Source organism: Centropristis striata, chromosome 5 (assembly GCF_030273125.1).
Source record: "Centropristis striata isolate RG_2023a ecotype Rhode Island chromosome 5, C.striata_1.0, whole genome shotgun sequence".
In the NCBI taxonomy this organism is placed as follows: Eukaryota; Metazoa; Chordata; class Actinopteri; order Perciformes; family Serranidae; genus Centropristis; species Centropristis striata.
The window spans coordinates 28674522-28694990 of NC_081521.1; the positions used below are offsets into that span (position 1 = coordinate 28674522).

The 20469-nt window shown below is 38.4% G+C and overlaps 1 protein-coding gene across 1 annotated transcript in view; it reads left to right on the forward strand.

The window, feature by feature from the left end:
- The window catches only part of cfap74 (cilia and flagella associated protein 74), a 67377-nt gene that overhangs the window by 44147 nt on the left and 2761 nt on the right, over positions 1-20469 (forward strand). Inside the window, exons 23-38 of the mRNA XM_059334231.1 lie at positions 2944-3031; positions 6497-6670; positions 8154-8287; positions 8415-8691; positions 10178-10312; positions 10488-10621; positions 11027-11155; positions 13083-13192; positions 13313-13368; positions 13676-13795; positions 13947-14102; positions 15100-15238; positions 17128-17282; positions 18321-18453; positions 19387-19523; positions 20219-20353. Coding sequence (XP_059190214.1) covers positions 2944-3031; positions 6497-6670; positions 8154-8287; positions 8415-8691; positions 10178-10312; positions 10488-10621; positions 11027-11155; positions 13083-13192; positions 13313-13368; positions 13676-13795; positions 13947-14102; positions 15100-15238; positions 17128-17282; positions 18321-18453; positions 19387-19523; positions 20219-20353 — 2212 coding nt within the window. The remainder of the gene's footprint in view (positions 1-2943; positions 3032-6496; positions 6671-8153; positions 8288-8414; positions 8692-10177; positions 10313-10487; positions 10622-11026; positions 11156-13082; positions 13193-13312; positions 13369-13675; positions 13796-13946; positions 14103-15099; positions 15239-17127; positions 17283-18320; positions 18454-19386; positions 19524-20218; positions 20354-20469) is intronic.

Genomic DNA, 20469 nt, shown 5'->3' on the forward strand with positions numbered 1-20469 from the left:
TAATTTTTACAATAACTATTAATTATTAATTATTTTTTTCTTAAAGCCAACTTACTATCTCTATTGTTTTGTTGGTTTTGTCTACATTTGCAGCTTTTTTTTCTGCCATTTTTTTTAGCTATTAAGAGAGCATAGACTGTATAGAAGAAATGGACCTAGCCATGCTGGCGTGGCCCATTGGTTTGTGGACTATGGTTTGGAAGCCTACAGTTTGGTATTTTGACTGTAGCCATCATGGTTTTTGGAGACAAGAATGACCATACTTAGACGGGAGGTTGGAGCTAAACTATCAGCTAACCCTAGCTTAGTAAACAATCATAATTAAAAATCAACCACCAGCTCTTTATAATGTATTTTAGTACATTGTACCGTTGAACAACACATTTTTAAAGTATTACAATTAACATTCATGAACTGAAAACACACTGTGAAAGGCAAAAGACAAAACACGGACAACACCCAAGTAAAATTTTATGGCTATTTAAAAGGAACACAGTGCGCCATAGTAGGGACCTACCAGTCACGAGGTAGCCACATAAAGCATACTCTGCTTTATTATATATTTTACTTCAAAGGGGACCATTATTTACATCATGCTGTATTGAAGGAGCGATTGAGAACATAAACTCAATAACAACTTATTGAGTCGTCCTCTGATGGCCATTAGAAAGATTGCAGGTTTAAAACACTTGTGCATTGGCTTCACTTTTCAGACAGCTTTGCAGCTTCATAGAAAGATGAAATCCCCTTTCTTAATCCCTACAGAGCTCTGATTGGTCAGTTGTTTCTTCAACGGGAGGAAATAGCCATCAAAACTGACTGAAAAAGAAATTACTGAACATCACAACATTTAAATTCACACCCATCATGCCATGTGATCTGGCTTACTTTGGCCAGAAACGTGGGCTCTGAACTGATTACCTCTTCCCAAAGAGTAAAGAAAGACACGCTTTTGAAAAACAATGATAGAGCTTCAAGGATCAAGAGAAACAGTCGAGAATTTCAATCTAACACACAACAAGACGAGAAGAAAATATGAACCTGATGACAAGATCATTAGAATAGGATGGCTTGAATGAATGGTTTTAGGTGTAATCCCTGGAGAGCGAGGCAATGTGTCCCACCCCGGCAGTTCCGGCTGATAAAAGGGAGATTACAAGGATGATTTACTACAGATTACACCAAACAGCTCTGCCAGTCCTTTAACTGATAGTTCACCGCTCACACCAATAAGATAAAACGTTAACGGCGCTATAAGTTGCAAGAAAACAAACAAACCAAGTAGCCTGTTTGATTAAATAATTTTTTAAGATTTCTTTCAGACATTTACAGAATATTTTGCCCATCCATTTCCCCATAGTGAAAAATCCCTAAGCCTCTTAATCTGTTTTGTAATCCTTTTCATCATCACTTTTTTTAATGGTGCAGTGAAATCCGAGCAGGAGTCCATATTGAAGAGGAATATACATATTTCAAAATATTATACTTGCTCTCATCAGGTAAAAGAAAGCTCTAAAGCAGCCGCTTTCTGAAAAATCAGATGCTCTAACAGCTCCATTTTCAGCCTTGCCCTCATGGATTATAGGTGATCCTCATAAGTATCTTTTCTTTGATGTTCAGGGTTTTTCTAGGAATGGACATGAGGATGAAGTGAAGTTTTGCCCAGTTGTTTCAGAAGTTTAAAGTGAATTAATTTGGAGAGCTCTCTTACCGCAAAATTAGACAACTATTTAAATTGTACCATGTCCTCTATATTAATCTCAGAAGCATCATTAAAGACTATGGAAGAGAATTACTTTTGGACGAGGCTGTGGATAATCTGGCGACAGTGAAGAAAAGCACCCAAGCAAATCTGTGCAGGACACTGACAAATCAGAAACCCCATCCATCCACAAAATTCTACCGAGCATATGGGCCTGGCGACGTCCCACCACGCTTTTCCACTCTGCCCTGCCAAGCTAATTCAAGAGTGACTCTCCAGCAGCGATGCTATTTGCAGGCAGAACAAGAGTGCTTCCTTAAATACACCCCCTGTGCTCATTGGTCAAGCTACAGGGGGGGGGGATACATTTTTCATTAGTCCCCTTTGTAAACGAGGAGAGTGAATTTTGACTTGCGAGGAAAGGACCTTTCTGGCTTTGAGTCATGGAGGGTGTCGTAGTGGAACGGCGTGTTTACAGCAGCTGCAACCAGACAGGGGAAATATGAAACACAAGCCCATCCTCGAATCTGACAGATTTGTTGAAGGCGAGGCTTGGTTGTAGCGCCTTTGAAAAAACACACTGACATCTGGAGAGCCTTAAAACCACTGACATTTACAGCATTAGCTCTCAAGCCTTCAACCAGCATTAAGAGCATAAAGAGGGAGAAGACAAGTGATAGGAGTGAAGAAAAAGGGAAAGGAATAGCTGGTGGGGGTGGGGGGGGCAGAGGAGGATGTTGGGAGAAAGTGAGAGGCGGGGGTGGATCTGAGCCGCAAACTGCATTTGACATTTGACCACTGTTTACATGATAATGAACTATACATACATACACATATACAGATATGTTCTGTTGAAGGACTGGAGTTTTACATAAGCCTGTGCATGACTACTGGGCCTCTTTGAATCATACTTACGTCTCCCATCACCATGGCTACAACCTACAGTAGTGTGGAGGCGCGCTCTACATCTCTCTCCTGCTTTCCCTGGCCAGCCGATCCTACAGTCGTGGGTTAAAGTAAAGTAATGGGTCTTCAGGGTCTGAATCTTTATATTTTTCGGAAAAGCTTGACAGTGGCTTGAGGCTTTTGACTGATGTGCTGGAAAAAAAGAGCAACCTTTAAAAAAACATCAACCCTAATTGGCATCTACTCTGTTCATAAACATGATGTTAAAATAATGTTTATTAATCCCTTTTGCATAATAAGTGTATGTTCCTGTATTTTTTTTTGCTCTCTTATAGAAGCTCCTTAGCCAAAGATGCCAAAGAGCTTTTTGACAGAGATACAAGAGTCCTGGAGGTTCCAATGACAATGCAAGTAGCAGGCCAGGTTTGTATTATAATGATACACTGCAGTCTGTTTTACAGTAAACTTCCCTGTGATCCTGAAAACTGTGTTATTATCGTGCAATACAGGGCTTGTGTCCTACTTTGTTCCGAACAGAAGCAGACACACTGAAGGTTGTAACCTATTTTGCTGGTAACAAGCTAAAATTATCTCCCACCCCCAAGGCCTACTTACTCCATGGGCACTAATAAGCCAAGCATAAAGGTTATCCCATATTGTTTCACTGAAAATGTCTCCAGAAGCTCAAAAAGGAAAAGCAGAAATCTATGCGTTCTTTTCTTATACCATGAAGTACATCTATTTATTTATTGGTTTATTTTTTTCATTAAATGGGAAATGGGGTTATGCCTACAATTGCTTAAGTGAATAGAGACAGCAATTGCATTGTGCCATAATGTATGACATATAAGATATATACTATACATGTTTGACCGGCCGTTTTTTGCCCTGTCAAAGAGCAAGGCCATTTTTCACCCCTGAAAAAAACCTGGTTGCTGATTAGATAGAACACTAAGTGGGACATAGTAATCACCCCACAACAGCATGCACGATTTTTAAAAGCCAGCAAAGTAGCGAGTAGTCACAACAATAATTTTATTATCAACAAGAAAAAGAAGATGGAGCAGCAGAAGAAAACAAAAACGAGCAGTTATTTCGATAGGTGGACCGACGAAGAGGTAAGGGCTATGTTGGCACGTCTCTTGTGTTAGATCCGTTGCACATGTGACGTCACAGTCAAAACTGTCGCTAAGCGATTACACGATGATCAAAAACCATACGTCACCTCCGGAGGCTCTAAATCCCTCAGGGGCCTTTTTTTGGAATGGAGACACACCAAGTGAGCGGCCTGAGACTTTCCTAGCAGCAACTTTTTACCCTAATGGAAACATGCCTAATGTGATGTACATTATTCGTGTGACCAACACCAGTGTAATAAGAAAGGAAGTGGACCGTGTCATCAGACAGTAATTGAATCATGGTCATCAAAATGCAGAATAACTTTGCTTGAGTCTGTAGAATCAGTGAGAAACACCTTCTTCTTCCGCCATTATTGGTTTGAATGCACTCGCCACTGCCATCACTTATTGTACACGTACTGCTGCTGCTCTGTTACACGCCACTACCGTCTCCTCCCACTTTGTTCTGCAATGCCGGTTGCAATGTTGATGGACGCATGTCAGAAGGCGTAATGATGGCAGAGGTCGTTATGTCACTTTTTCGAGAGAAGAAAAACGCAGTGTGTAAAGGGTGTACTTTATCTATAACATGTGTATCACAGTATATACTACATAAAACATTGTTACACTCTTACTTAAAGGATAGTTTTGATTTACTGAAGCGGGGTTGTATGAGGTACTTATCCATAGTCAGAATACAGGTATATTCATTTTGAGAAAAAATATTTTTTTAAATATCAAAGCATGTAAATATGTTGTAATAGAAAATCTAAATACAACTACAGTATGAGTCTGAAAATGACATAAATATCCCCCCTTTAAATTAATAGGCTCGATTCTGAATTACTTTTAGCCTGATTTCCAGTAGCAACGACAAATCATATTTTTTTATTTTCTCCACTCTTAGATCTCTGTCTGGCTCCATAACAACAGCAGACTATTCAGAGCCATCCTTCATACCAAAGTGACAAAAGAAACATGACCTCTCAGAAACAAAGTGCATTTTTTTTCACAATCATATCCGAAATGCCCTTCAACATAAACACACATTATTACATTACAATTGATAATCTCACAGTAAGTGTGATAATTATTTTATAATAATATAGCTTTAGGCAGGTCCACATTATGGACTTGTTGTTATACTGAAGCTTTACTGTTTACAATGCACTTAACATTGTTATGAGACTGTTTGCCGTTCAGCTTTAAACAAAAAGTAATTCTTCTCAAGAGGCAAAATTCTCAATATCCTCTTCACAGGGTCCAACTTGCCTTTTGAAATATGAAAACAGTCAATTCAGGAGCCCTTGAAGTGGAAAATAAACTGCTTCCAGCAACAGAATTCCTTGGGCTCGTCAGCAGCAGCCTTTATTAAAAAACACAGAGCAGCTGCTAAGACATCCAAGTTGCATTGATGCCAGTCCTCTTTCTCAGTAAATCTAAATCTGGTCGATCTTCTTGCCAAATTGTCACCTTCCTCTCCCTCCAGCCCCTATTCCCTGTCCCTCCACCAGGACATGAGAGGAGAGGATTGTTGACTGGGCCAGGATGCTCCTGTGGAGCACCAAAGCTGTTGCCCCCAACCCCAGGCCCTGAGCTCCTGGCATCAAACCATGTGCACACACACACTTATACACCCACACATACACTGTTGTTCCAGACGCCACAGCAGCCAGGAAAGCAATAAACAAGGTCATCTGCTGAGCACTGACGTGATTCAAGAAGACATTATCTTGAATTAGCTCACAAGATTATAGTTTTCTAATGTACACATAAATAATAAAGGTGTGTTGAAGGATTGAGCAGATGATAAACAGTCATGTGAAAAATGATTAGACCATCTTGCGATATCTAGCCATTTTCCATGGTTTTCTTGATCATAACCAAAATCATTATCAAGAAAACCATGGAAATGGCTAGATATCAGCTCTGAAATTAAACTCTTATGAGCTATTTTTGTTGTTATCATTATATATGTCCAAACAAATTTACCTTAAGTTGTACCAAGCATTAAAATGAACAAGAAATTGAAGAAAACAAGGGTGGTCTAATAATTTTTTCCATGACTGTATTTTTTAATTTTGCCAATAAGTTTCATAAAAAGGCCTAAACCAGCAAGTGAATCTTACAACACATTGTGTGTGTGTGTGTGTGTGTGTGTGTGTGTGTGTGTGTGTGTGTGTGTGTGTGTGTATAGAAAGATTGATTTAGCGGGGGTTTAGGGGGGGTGGGGTGGAATTAACAGTTACTTGGGTTGGTGTCGAGACTTTAATTTCTATAACTCACACACACACACACACACACACACACACACACACACCTCTTGCGTCTCTGTTGCTCGGTGATGAGAGATGGCTATAAGCATAAAAGCATTGCTCCATTTCAGCTCTAAAGACTAAAGTGTCCTCGCTTTAAAAATGAATTTGATCCATTAGATGAGTGCATATATTCATATTTGTGACATGGCAGACTTCAGAAGGCTTATTTGTTTGGATAAAAGAAACGTCACTGCATGCCAGCCCCATGTTCATGTTGGTGCAGTCTTTGTTCTCCTCGATGCTTTTTTTTCTTCAATCTGCATGTGAAAATGTGTAATTAAGATTTAAAAAGTGATACCAGTGCAGAGCAGTTTTTTAGAACAGATACTGGAACCATTCGCAGTGTTGTGACGCAAGAAAGAAAAAATAATCTGTATGAAGGAAGCTGATTTCTGATGTTAATGAAAATGTTTCATTCAGAGAATAAGGATGCTTCATGTCTGTGTGTTCAGGTGAAGCCGGTTCATTTCACTGTCCAAGCAGTTGTGACCTCGTCAGACCTGCAGTTTGACCAGCTTGAGGTGGACTTTGGCTTCTGTTCTATTTACCAGTCTGTCAAGAGCAGCGTCCGCCTCACCAACCTGTCCCTGCTGCCTCAGGACTTCGGCTTCTTGGCTGTTCCAGAGGTGCTTCTCTGTTTTTAGTTTGTAGTGCTGTGAATACTTTATCCCTCGTTAAATGTTACTGTATTTGTGCAGTACAGCTGCTGGGAACAGAAACTAACCCAGATTTGATTTGTCTCTGAAAATAATGCATCAGTGCTGCATTACTTGATGATGTCATGTGTGTAGGAGATACATATTTAGTCATTAAAATAATTTCACTGTTGGAAATTCAGCTTCAACCTTTCTCTCACAGGTTTCCAATTGTTTTTTAAGATTTGCTCTTTTCGTTCAAACCTTAAGTTGTAATCCTTCATATTTCAGTTCTGGTTGATTTGGCAAGCCCTGTGGTTACTGTGGCAACAGCAAATGCCTTTAGCACTACTGCAAACACTTGTGGAATAGCTACTTTGGCAGAAATTCAACAAATAAAATACAAGAGTAGGATGTTGTGAAGCAGCAGCAGCAGCTTTAGTGGTAACTTAAAGGTATATTTTGCAGGATTTTCCGCAGAAATGATGTAAAGACTCAAAGTCTAAAGCAATGCAAAAGTAATCCCTCTCAGTCATCACTGGACCCACTGGAAGTGTAGTCTATATCTGCAGAGACCCTGACTTCTGCCTGTGTTTTCTCTTTTCTTTTCATTTTGCTGTGTTTGGGACATTTTTGCGTGTCACCCTTTGAGCATGAAGCTGCAAAAGCAGGAGACACAGTGCGGAAAAAAATATAGCAAGGCGAAATGCTAAGCAAATAAAGCTCAGCAAATCTGTGGGTTTTCTTTCACTTTTGTTGAGGCGGGGAGGAGGGACCAAGTTTGAATATAACGTTTGCCTACAGTAAGTGGCAATTCCTGCATAGTATGCTTTTACTACAGTTCTGATATGTGTAAATAGAGTGAATAGTCAACAATGAGTCTGTTATTATGACATAGAATTACGCTGGATTACATGCAAACATTGTTTCTTCATAATATGATATATAATATGATAATTCATAACAATCTGAATCTTGTAATAAAAACTACATTTTTTGGATTTGTTCATTTTACAGTTTTGTGTCCTGACTTTCAGGTTAATAGCACTGTTAAAAGCACTGAACTAATTAGCGGTGCAATGCAAATAGCGTCCTTTGTTTGTCAGGCTGCTGTAGAAGAAAGTCTCTCATTTTCTTCCGGCTCTGGTAGTTCTTAAAGCTGTATGTTATAGTATAAAACTGGTCAGATATTTAGGCCCAGCATCACAAGCAGCAGATGTAATAATAATACGACACATTCCCACTTCCCCTGTAAATGAGAAGTTAAAAGACAAAATTATAGAGTCAGAGTACTTCCTTGTTGCTGAAAGGCATATGGTCATTAGGGAGATAATTACTGAATGTAAATACTTTGAATGGCTATTGCAGAAATATGTCGCCCATAAATAGTATCAAAACTTGGGGTTTGATTTCATGAAGATCTGAAACTGTAAATTTAAGCAATTTGTGTTGTTTGTGTTCTCTCATACTCCAGTTTATTGAGGTCCAGCCTAATGATGGTTTTGGCACTCTGCTCCCACAAGAGACCCTGGAGATTGATCTGATTTTCAGTGCCAACAAGGCCAAAGAGTACAATTTCCAGCTCAGCTGCAAATCAGATGTGAACAGGTGAACTTTGCATTGTGTTATAAATCTGATGTCATACATGGATTTAATGATTTATTAGAGAATATATCCCTGATTTTAATGATGATTTTAATCATGTCTTTTTTTTTTTACTTTTTTTTGTCATCAGAGATTTCCCTCTGTCTTGCCGAGCCGTGGGTGTCCATCCTCCGCTGGAGCTCTCCCATTCTGTGGTCCAGTTTGGGGCCACAGCAGTAGGTGATCACTCCACTGCCATTCTTTACCTGAGCAACCATGAAACCAACCATAACAAGTCCAAACAACCAATCCCTTCGCTGGTCAAGGACACCATGGGTCCTGCAGCACCGAGGCTGTTCTGCTTCACCCTCCCTACAGACTCAGAAATCAGCATCACTCCTTCAGCGGGCAGCCTACTGCCAGGAGAGGTGGAGTAACACATCTTTTATGTTTACACTGATGTTAAAGGGTTGTTTTTAGCCAATCGGGGGAAGCTGAAGAATATTGTAGCCCTAATATTGATTTGACTCCCGTCCTCACCACCATCTGTATTAGTTAATGAAATTAATTGAATTGAATCGAATCGAATTGAATCGTCTTGAATTTAACTGAATTTAACAACATGATGTAGAATTGGGGGGTTGTTATACATACTATATTAGTTATGGTCAAAATCTAGTTGACATTTTACTAACACAGCCAAATAAAGATCAGCAATATTACTTACTAGTTCAACAGCAAGAAGACCAGCTCAGCACTTATCCTCAAAGTCATCAGAGTTTTATGTTGCAAAGTTCTCACCAAAAATGAATGGCCAGTCTAAGATTTACTCTTGTCTGGCAGCTTCTTGCTCAGTCACTCTCTCCTTTTTTATTATTAGCTTCCTTTGACAATGTCCTATTTGGTCTCTTCACCTCTGCCATGATGTCCTTGGAAGCTGCTTAACCCAGTTTGCTTGCCCATCTCCAGTTATTGACACCTGCAACTGTAGCTGACAGCAGCTACAGTTAGCAGCAGTAGCAGCATTAACGTTACTTAAGCAGTAACATTTTGTCCATAAGGGAATGAGAAAGAGCAGCCACAGGACATGTACCACAGGACATGTGGTAGTGCTTTAAGTTCCTTCTCGCAAACCAAAGTCACTTCATTACAGTCGTTTAGGGCACAGCGTAGGAATCACAGAGGCACCATTCTCCCTATTACAAGTCAGTGTAGTAACAACATGAATTTGAAGCTGTTAGAATAGTTGCATTTTGTGGCTTTAATCAAAATTGTGTAAGTTGATTTCTACTATGTAAGGAAACCAAACCTGGGAATAGCGAATGCATGTTTTACTTTTTATGACAATTTGCAACAGAGACATAATGATCACAGGACTAATGGAAAATCTTCATGCCTCAGTCATCTCGGTGCAGTTATACAGTAAGAGATTATAGCTGCCGAACATAATACAAAAAGCACTTATTCTTAATGTTATTTTTTACATTCGCTGGATGCAGCATAATTTCAGAGTATAGGGGTTGTTAAAAAAATCCCTGTATTTTATTGCTGTGGGTTGTTACAGTTGAATAAGAAGTTCTGTTTTCCATCACTGACAGTGAAGACTTTCCTGAAGGCTGTGTTCATGGAAACAATTAATCTTTTGCATTATTTTTTTACAACTGCATAACAGAAGCCCAGTGGGTGAAATCCTGTAAATAGTCTGCAGTTGCAAAACAGAGTGATTATCATCCTCAGTCCAGTTAAATTGGTCCACACTAGAGAAACCCTAGAACAGGAGACTGCCCAAAACTAATTTAAACCACCACGTTGTAAAATGAAGTGGAGGTTGTGAGGAAATGCCATTTTTAAACTTTCCTGAAAACATTTATCATTCAATATGTAATAATAACTAATAATAATCTCTCCCCATAGAGATGTCTGGTCCAAGTGACGTTCAGGCCGAGACTGTTAGAGCAGGACATCAAAGAGGAGGCGCTGCGCCTCCTCCACCGAGCCAAGTTGCTCCGTAAAAAGGAGTTGGAGAGGACCAGAAATGCTGAACAGGAGGTACGAGCATACACACACCTCCTCCTGTCACCTCCTGCTGGTGTGAGGGTCAGTCTGTGCTGATGCAGGGACTTTAAATGTGATCACATCTTCACCAGTTTAGTGGGTTTTTCTTTTTCTTTATCACAAACATGCACTTGCTCATCCACCTTTATATGTGTGTGTTTGAGGTAAGACTAAAAAGGAGGCGCCAGTGGAAACCAGTAAAGGAAAGAAGGCATCTGTGATTCCAAAGAACAGCAAGGTGTCAGATGAGCCAAAGACAGACGAGCTGACTGAATCAACAAATCCTTCTGACATACAGCCGGGGTAGGAGGTTTCTCTTTCCACAAAGACTTGTTTTCACTTGATGTCATAAATCTTGCTTTGTATCAAAGATTAATTTGCAAAACATGTCCAGTTTGCTGGACTGAAATGCCAATGGCGTAGATGTTCATTAATGTATATTCTATAATGAAAAATCAACAAGCAGTACTGCAAAAACAGAATAAATTATTCTCCCTGAAAGTAGGCTAAACCCAATCAATCAAGTCTGAGATCCAACAGCACTGAAAGCTTTTGCTTCAATATTCCCTCTTCTTCTTCCACTGCTCAATTGATTTCATCAGTATTCCCACTTTAATATGCAGTGATAACACCATATTGAGAGCATTATCTCAACAGAGTTAAAAAACTTTGATGAAAAGGGTTTCACTGTAAGTCTTTTCCTTCAAGGTCAGAGCAATATGAGGAGGCCAGAGCCTCTCTGCTGTACTCCTTCACCCAGCGCTGCAGCGAGTACACTGTCCCCTGCTTTGTGTCCAACCCTACAGAAGAAGACCGCCAGGCCCAGCCAGCATGGAGGTAACACCAAGTCAGCTTCTACACAGCTCTGTATACACACTATCAGATTTGTGTCGGGTCCCAAACACTATTTTTTATTATTTAAATGTTTCCCATTAGCAGTCTTGTCATTATGTACAGATTTTGTGACATCTTTTTCAAACCACAGCTTCTTTTTCCCAACATTCACTGCTTCTTTCACCACAGATTTTAATTCATGTAGAAAATATGGTACAGTAAAAACACTACTATACACCCTGGATTTGCATAGTGTCAATTCATGATTTATTTAAAGTGGCTGTACACAACATTCAAAAAGTGATTATAACAGAAAACTATTTTCTATATAAATATGTGGTGGAATAATGATGTCCTGACCAGAGAATGAAGTCACGCTCCCTCCGTGTGTGTTTTTATCCAAGCATTTCTGCTCAAACAACAACTAATTGCTGATGCGTTCTCGACCCACGGCTTTGTTTTGGGCTGTTTTTTTTAGCTGCGTGCAGGTAATCCATATGTTCTAAATTCTGTGTACAGCTATTTCAGAAGAGCAGCATGTAGGATTTGTGGCATGTTATGGTTTAAGAAAAATATACACTAATCAAAACATAATTATGAATATTTTATGCCATTTAGCAAATATTTCTCCTTAAATCACACACACTGGTCCTCGAAATAAAAAGACTCCATTTTGTTTGAATTTTTTTTTTTAAATGAATAAGATTTCCGCTTTTCCTTTAACGCCCGTAGAATTTCAGTTATTATGTTTTAGTGGTGATTATTCTCAGTAAGCCTGGATCTCACAGTGGTCCGAGGATCTGGGGGTTTCCTGCTTTGCACAACAAGTAATTCAGTCTTAATGTGAATTTTGGAGCTGCACAGCATTTAGCAGCATGAGCTTTCTTCTTACAGTGAATAGAGGAGTGGGATGGTGTGTGAGATTATCTTGTTGTTTGCTACAAATCTTATTTTCTTCCTTTAATGAAAAGCCAAGATTTCTGCTATGATGGAAACATCTAGGCTGCCTGGAAAAAATATCATCACTATCACAGTAGTGATTACCCAACATGTACAGGAAGAAGTGGGTAGATAGCATCAGCAATGATCGCCGCTGTGACTGAAGAGAACACTAGGAACTCACAGATTACCACGTGATAAAAAACAGTATTTTAATTTACTTAAGCAACAAAAAACAATCCTGTAACACCAATATGTAACCTCTCATTGGCCTTTCTGCAGCTGACAAATCAGCTTACAGGAAATTACCTTTGATACCTTTAGGAATCATCTACAACTAAACATTGGCCAGAGATTATCACAGACTTCAAGAGAGTGCAGGATGGAAAATCACCACTTGAATCGTCCATAGACATTGGTCACATGACTTTATTCACTTATTTTAATGTATTAAGTTGTAAGTTCTGATATATTGGTAGTATTTTATTGGTATTTGATATTTTATAGATATTACATATTTGTATCCCTCTTATTGATTTTATTTATCTTTGTTTTAGCTTTTCATCTATTTTTTTAAGTTTTTAATCTGTCTTTTTTTTAATTATTATTTTATACCATTTAAATCCATTTTATTACATTTTTATCGTTTTTATTGTAGTGCATGCATTGTTCTCAAATTGTTTTATAATTTTCTCTCTTATTATCAGCTCATCAGTCACCTGTGAAGCACTAACCTATATAAAAGGTGCTATACAAATAAACTTTATTTTATTTAAATTATTCTAAATTATCTAAATTATTTATGATGTTTGTTTTTTCCATTGGGTAAGGCTTTAGTTGGAAAAGACAGTTTTATCCTTTATTTACGTAATGTCCCATCATTCTCCTGACTCAAAGTGTTGTAAAAAAAAAAAAAAATGTTTTTTAAAGAAGTGGAAGCTGTTAGACAGAGTCCTTATTCCATAGCTTGTCATGTCCAATATTCCCACAGTCCCTTCAACACTCTGTCCCTGAAGCTGCAATGTCCTGCTGTACAGCCCCCTCTAGTGGTCACATCCAACAATGGACACAATATTATAGACTTCCATCAGGTTGCAGTGGGTAAGTAAAAGTTTATTTGCTTAACATACAGTAAGTAAATGTTCTCTTTTGCCTTCAGCATACAAACCCTTTTAACGACTTATTTATTGTGTTTTTATTGTGTCTCTTGTGTATCTTTAGGAGAAAAAGTGACCAGGAGGTTTACAGTTCTGAACATTTCGAAGGAATCCTTGGATGTATCCTGTCAACATAAGTCAAAGATTTCACACGTAAAATAAAATGCATGAATTTGACTTTTCTCACTGCTACAACAATAACATTGACGATAGTTACAGAATCCCAGTTAATATCTACACAAATGTTAAACAAACTTATAATGTTATAATATAATAAGCATGTAAAAATGTCTTTCTGCAGATAGTACCAAGTGTTCTCTTTGATATAATATACTTATTTTGATAATACTTTTATTTGGGCAGATACCACTACCACTACAAATACTAATAACAACATCACCAGCACTTTTCTTTGACCATTTTCAAGCTGAGGTCATCGGTGCTGAATGTACACGGTCCTTTTTCCCTTCTGAATGCTCTCAGATGCATAAGACCCGGAGAAAAGCACACTCTGGTTGTGGCCTTCAGTCCACCTCTGGAGAAAAAGGTGGGTTAACAGTGTAGAATTGATGACGGAGCACTGGCTTTTTGCTAATGCATCCGATACTGTTGTTTGTCCTCGTCAGATATAGACATTATACCTCTTCATTATAACAACAGAATGATACCTTACCCACCCACCCTCTGCTCTTCTCTAGTACTGTGAGACTCTAGAGGTGCGGAGCCAGAAGATGACCCTGGAGATGACTCTGTGTGGGAAGGGTGTGGTCCCTGCTGTCACCTCCTCCCACCCTGGAGGTCTCCTTGACTTTGGCTATGTGTTGGAGAAGGAGAGCACCTCACAGATCCTGAAGGTCAGTCAACAGTGTGTAGATGGCAGAGGGAGAAGAAGAAGTAAGGGAAAGTCATTAGATCTTGTTGGTTTTGATTATATGGGTTGAAATTCATATGCACTGATTACATACAGTAGATTCAGCATTCAGTTTTTATGCACCACATATCTGGAACAAAATCCCAGAAAACTGCAGGTCTGCTGCAACTCTTTTTTAAATCAAGACTAAAGACTTTTCTGCTTGCCACTGCCTTTACTGCACTGTCACTTTTACTCCTTTGATATTTGATATTTAAAAAAATATTTTATCAGCTCGCTTTCAATTAAAAAAAAATATATTTGAATATACTTTGGTAACGCTTTATATTAAGGTCCTTGTAATAACCATTAATTAACAAGTAATAAGGCCCTTGTAAGTCCTTACAAGATGCTTATTAACATTACTGTGTGTTTATAAGCCTATATAAGTGTTAATAATGGCATTATAATACAGCTAATAACAGGCTATAAGAGATGTATAATAAGAACATTAATAAAAGCCTCATGAGTATCTTGTAATTCTTCATAATAGCATTACAAACACCCATGACCCACCCATTATGTCTTTGCCATGCCTTTATTAATCTTTTGTTTGCTTATTGATATTAAAATATACTTTATTGCTCATCTATTATAAGTTAACTATGCACTTGTTAACAGTTAACTATGCTCTTTGCAGCTAAAGGGATCTAAAGCAAGAACAGTGCCTTATTACTTGTTAATTAATGGTTATTACAAGGACATTAATATAAAGCGTTACCTATACTTTTATATTTTTTCCTAAATATTATATCTGCTTGTTTTTAGCCTTAAATTTTTATATTTGAATGTCATTTTATATATGTCTCTTTTATACGCTTTTTATGTTTTGTGTGAAGCACTTTGAATTGCCCTGTTGTTGAAAGGTGCTGTACAAATAAACTTGCCTTGCTTGCCTTGCCTAGTCTTCAAACTGATATTAAGTCCTGTTTCTCCTGCAGCTGCAGAATAGCTCAGCAGTAGCAGTGGGTTTCAGGACGCTGCTGGCCAGCCTCTGTCCCTCAAGGCCCCAGGGTGGAGCTGACAGGGTGGCCGCCCTGCTGGGCAGTTACACAGACTCTCAGATCCGACCTGCTGTGGGTAAGATGTAATGAACACTGCAGCGATTCACTTTTTCATTTTAGAGCTGTCGTAACATACAGATAAGTAGGTGAATAAACCTGAATAAATGAGAGGAGAAACAATAAATGCAAATGTCTCCAGGACACAAAGTCTGAGAGACACTCATAATGCAATAATACATTTAAAAAAATTACATTAACATATCAGAACCTCTTGAGTATATTATATAAAGACTTTAAATAAAAATGGTAGACCAGCAATGATAAAAAACAATTTAAAAACACTTTAAAATCATACAACATTGAGCAAACTGAGCTACAAAAGTCAAATAAAACAATATAAAGTAATTCATAAAAACATAAAAAAGTTAAGAAAACTATTTTGTATATAAAAAGGTTTTAGGAAGTGACTTAATCAAGAAAAGCAAATTTCAACCCATAAACCCTATGAAAGGACACTTACAAAAATATGTTTGTCTATTGTAAAAAAAAATATTTAGAATAAAATAAAGAAAGTTGTCATTCTGATCTCAGGGAGGTTATATCGGGCTACAGTGGGGCAAAAAAGTATTTAGTCAGCCACTGATTGTGCAAGTTCTCCTACTTAGAAAGATGAGAGAGGTCTGTAATTTTCATCATAGGTACACTTCAACTATGAGAGACAGAATGAGAAAAAAAAGTCCAGGGAATCACATTGTCGGATTTTTAAAGAATTTATTTGTAAATTATGGTGGAAAATAAGTATTTATCACCCACAAACAAGCAAGATTTCTGGCTCTCACAGACCTGTAACTTCTTCTTTAAGAAGCTCTTCTGTCCTCCACTCATTACCTGTAATGGCACATGTATTCGTTATCTGTATAAAAGACACCTATCCACAGCCTCAAACAGTCAGACTCCAAACTCAACCATGGCCAAGACCAAAGAGCTGTCGAAGGACACCAGGAAGAAAATTGTAGACCTGCACCAGGCTGGGAAGAGTGAATCTACAATAGGCAAGCAGGTCGGTGTGAATAAATCAACTGTGGGAGCAATTGTAAGAAAATGGAAGACATACAAGACCATTGATAATCTCCCTCGATCTGGGGCCCCACACAAGATCTCATCCCGTGGGGTCAAAATGATCATGAGAATGGTGAGCAAAAATCCCAGAACTACACGGAGGGACCTGATGAATAGCCTGCAGAGAGCTGGGACCAAAGTAACAAAGGCTACCATCAGTAACTCACTACGCCGAGAGGGAATCAAATCCTGCAGTGCCAGGCGTGTCCCCCTGCTGAAGCCAGTACATGTCCAGGCCCATCTGAAGTTTGCCAGAGAGCATATGGATGATCCAGAAGAGGATTGGGAGAATATCATGTGGTCAGATGAAACCAAAATAGAACTTTTTGGTAAAAACTCAACTCGTCTGGGCGTCCCGGTGGCTCACACTGGTAGAACGCGTACCATTAAGGCTGAGTCATCTTTCTAAGTAGGAGAACTTGCACAATCAGTGGCTGACTAAATACTTTTTTGCATGTTGCAAACAGTCCTGATTTCAGCACTGTTACAATTGATTTTCAGCTAATTCAATAGGGGTTTTAAATGTTTAATTAAACTTAAAAGTTTCACATCACATCTGGGGATAAATATTTTTTACTCGACAGGAAGGACTTTAAAACTGTAATCTGAAAAGTGACAGCTGTCAGACAACTGTAGTGCAGCAGAAATGACAATATTTATCTCTGAGATATAGTGGAGTAGAAGCATAAAGTTACATGAAAAGGAAATACTCAAGTAAAATACAAGTACCTTAAGTCAGTTCTTAAGTATATGTACTTTGTAACATTATAAACCTAGTAAACTAAAGATAAGGGTAACAGTAGGGGACGTACTGTAGTAGTAGTATGTCTTTTATATCCTGTACAGGAACGCAGAACTACACTGGGCTGTGTGTGTTCAGTGTGGTGCCAGCAGAGGGCAGCATTGCTCCTGGACAGAGCCAGGACATCACTGTCACCTTTCAGCCTGATCACCAGTCTGTCAACTATTCTGACACACTTACCATAGAGCTCATGAATAAGGTCAGCCAAACACACACACACACACACACACACACACACACACACACACACACACACAGACACACACAAATAATCACACTTTGAGAACAGAACACTTAACTTGACCTTGTTTAAAAGGCCCAGGCAATATGCTGCCCCCCAAATGTACTTAATGTACAATAAATGTCCTCTCTTCACAGGGTATTCTTAATATAACATCCTTAAAAGGATAGTTCTGATATCTTGAAGTTGGGCTGTATTAGGTACTTACCCACAGTCAATGTATTGCCTGCAGTAGATGATGGTCTGCGTGTTCCCAGTTTGGAGAACCAGACACACGCTCCAGGCAGGAAGCGAATGAATGTTTTGCTGAAGACAGGGACTGACACAAAACTTATTTAACCACCTTAACAAAGGTCCACTCTAAAAATGTTATACCCATTCATGTGTACACTATATTTAGCAGTGATGGAAGAAGTTTTCAGATCTCTTACTTAAGTAAGAGTACTAATACCACACTGTGAAATTAGTCCACTACAAGGAAAAGTCCTGCATGCATACTTTACTCAAGTAAAAGTACAAAAGTATCAGCATCAAAATGTACCTAAGGTATAAAAAGTAAAGTAAAGTAAAAGTACTCGTTATGCAGAATGGGTCCACTCAGATTGTTTTATATATTCCCAATATATTATTAAATTATTAATATTGATGCATTTATTAATTACGCCAAGGTCGGGCTCATTTAACTACTTAATACATTGTTATGTGGTTTAATTTATAAACATGTGTAATAATTTTAAACTGATGTATTTCTTCATGTTCTTCATTCTTGTTGCTATCAACAGCCGTTTCATTTGGCACTATCAACCGTGGAACTGTTCATACATATGAGCGCATTTATATGCCTCACGCACTGCTGCAGATCAGCAGTTTTAGTCAGAGTGCGATTGAGTTCTACGATTGAAGAAAAGTAGTGCCAAATGAAATGATACCTCATACGAAACCACTTTCAAAAAATCCGAACTATCCTTTTAATCCTGTGCCATTACTGTCTCTCAGAGTAAAGTTTGTGTGGTGGATCTGAGAGGTGCAGCTTCTTCACATAACATGTATCTGTATGGAGGAGACCTGCTCACGGTGCCCATTGAATCCCTCCTGCCTCCACTGATAACGGGTCAACCTCTGCTCACAGGTACCCTCCACCTCCATCTCTTCTTCAGGGCTATCCACTTCTTTTTTAATGGATATGATGTGGTTTGATTGAATACGCAGTAAGTGTGAAAGGGATCAATACTACACTGATTATCTTATACTGAAGATTCCAACAAGTCAGAGAAAATAACGAAACTCAAACTTTAAATATGACTAATAACTCCCAGACACATCCCATAATATCTGCCAGCAAGGGCAGGATATATGTTGTAGTAATGTCCAGGGTGTACCCCACGTCTCGCCCAATGTCGGCTGGGAGTGGCTCCAGCCCCCTGCCACTTAAATTTGGATAAGCGGTTAAGGAGAAACACTCAGCATATTGTACAAATGATTTATAATTGGATAAATGAATGTAATCCAAATTATTTCTTGAATGGTAGAGATGAGACAAATGAAGTCCGCTACGTTAGTGGTTCTGGGAGGCTTTCATCAACATTAGCATGCTAACATGCACACAATCACATTTCTAACATGCTGATGTTCATCAGGTATAAAATTGATATCTCTATTAATCTCCGACCACATTAAGCCTATATTAGGCCTTCTGTTTTTTTTCTATATTATATATGTCATATACCACTTACATTTTTAAATATATTTATTAATTGATGTTCATCAGGAAAACAAACAAACACAAAAAAATATATATTAATGATAAATGCCAAATAGCAGAAATTTGTGTATATAATGTGTATAGTGTATGAATATTTCTTATTTTTTATATTTGTTATTCTGTCTTCTATATCTATGTGTCTGTATCTTGAGCTGCTGTGAAAACAAAATTTCCCCACTGCGGGATAAATATCGTCTTACCTTATCTATCTTGTCTTATCTTATCAGGTGCACCACCTTAGTTTAGAGTGTTCTCATTTGTTAATTAGGACAAAAAGTCATAATCTTCATGTGTATCTAGCAGAGTCAGAGGTGATGGAGAAGCCCAGCATCCCTGTGCTGGTGACCCTGCGGGCCAGCTACAACGCGGGAGTCCTCACACCTGCAGTGAGGGAGCTGCATGTGGGCTGCATCCGCTCAGCACAGCCCAGTAAGAAGGTACTGTGATGTCATCACATACTGATACTGCCAGATGTTTCATCATTTCATACAGGTTTAAGTATCATACAAACGTTGCAAATTGATATCATTATTATACTGTACTTATACTCCATTTTTCAGATATCCCGAAAGGTTTTAAACCCCTGTGTGGTATTATATTGTGCTGTCAATACAACAATCCATCTGACTTCCCCTCTTTAAGCCTCTGAAAAGAATTATAAATAACTGAAAAGCATGCCTGTTTAAATGGTGCTAGAAAAAAAAATATTATTTGGCATAAATAGTTGGACAAAGTATAATTATTCAAGATCAGTTTATCATAAGTTTATTCAATTCAAAAAGTGGAAATAATACATTATAAAGAGCCATTACACACAAAATGAAACATTTCATGTCTTAATTTATTTAATTTCTTCTCATTATCATGATTATGGCTTACATTTAATGAAGACCCAAACAATATTACAAAAGACCAATTTTAAAAAGTATGTTGAATATGGAAATGTTGGCCTCTGGAAAGTATCTCCATCTACATGCACTCAATACTTGGTTGGGGCTATTTGACTGGAACTACTGGAAATTGACTTTTCCATGATATTCTAATTTATTGAGATGCACCTGTATACTCCAAACTAAGCTTCAAATATCTCAAATGTTTTTTGTAAATCATATTTTTCTCTGTTTTTCCCCAGAGTGGTGAGTTTAACTGGGACGATGTGGCGTCCCTGCAGCAGCAGGGCTTCAGTGTGGAGCCCAGCAAAGGCACTGTGGAGACAGGCCACAAACGCACCATCACTATCACATGGACTCCTCAGAGTGGATACAAAGTGAGGGGCATTTTTAATACTCTTATTGAGATGGGGAAACAACCTTTACAGAGAAGGGTGCATAAAGATATGTTTGCATAAATCAGTATCTACTCGGTCTGTGGCAAGTTTGTAAT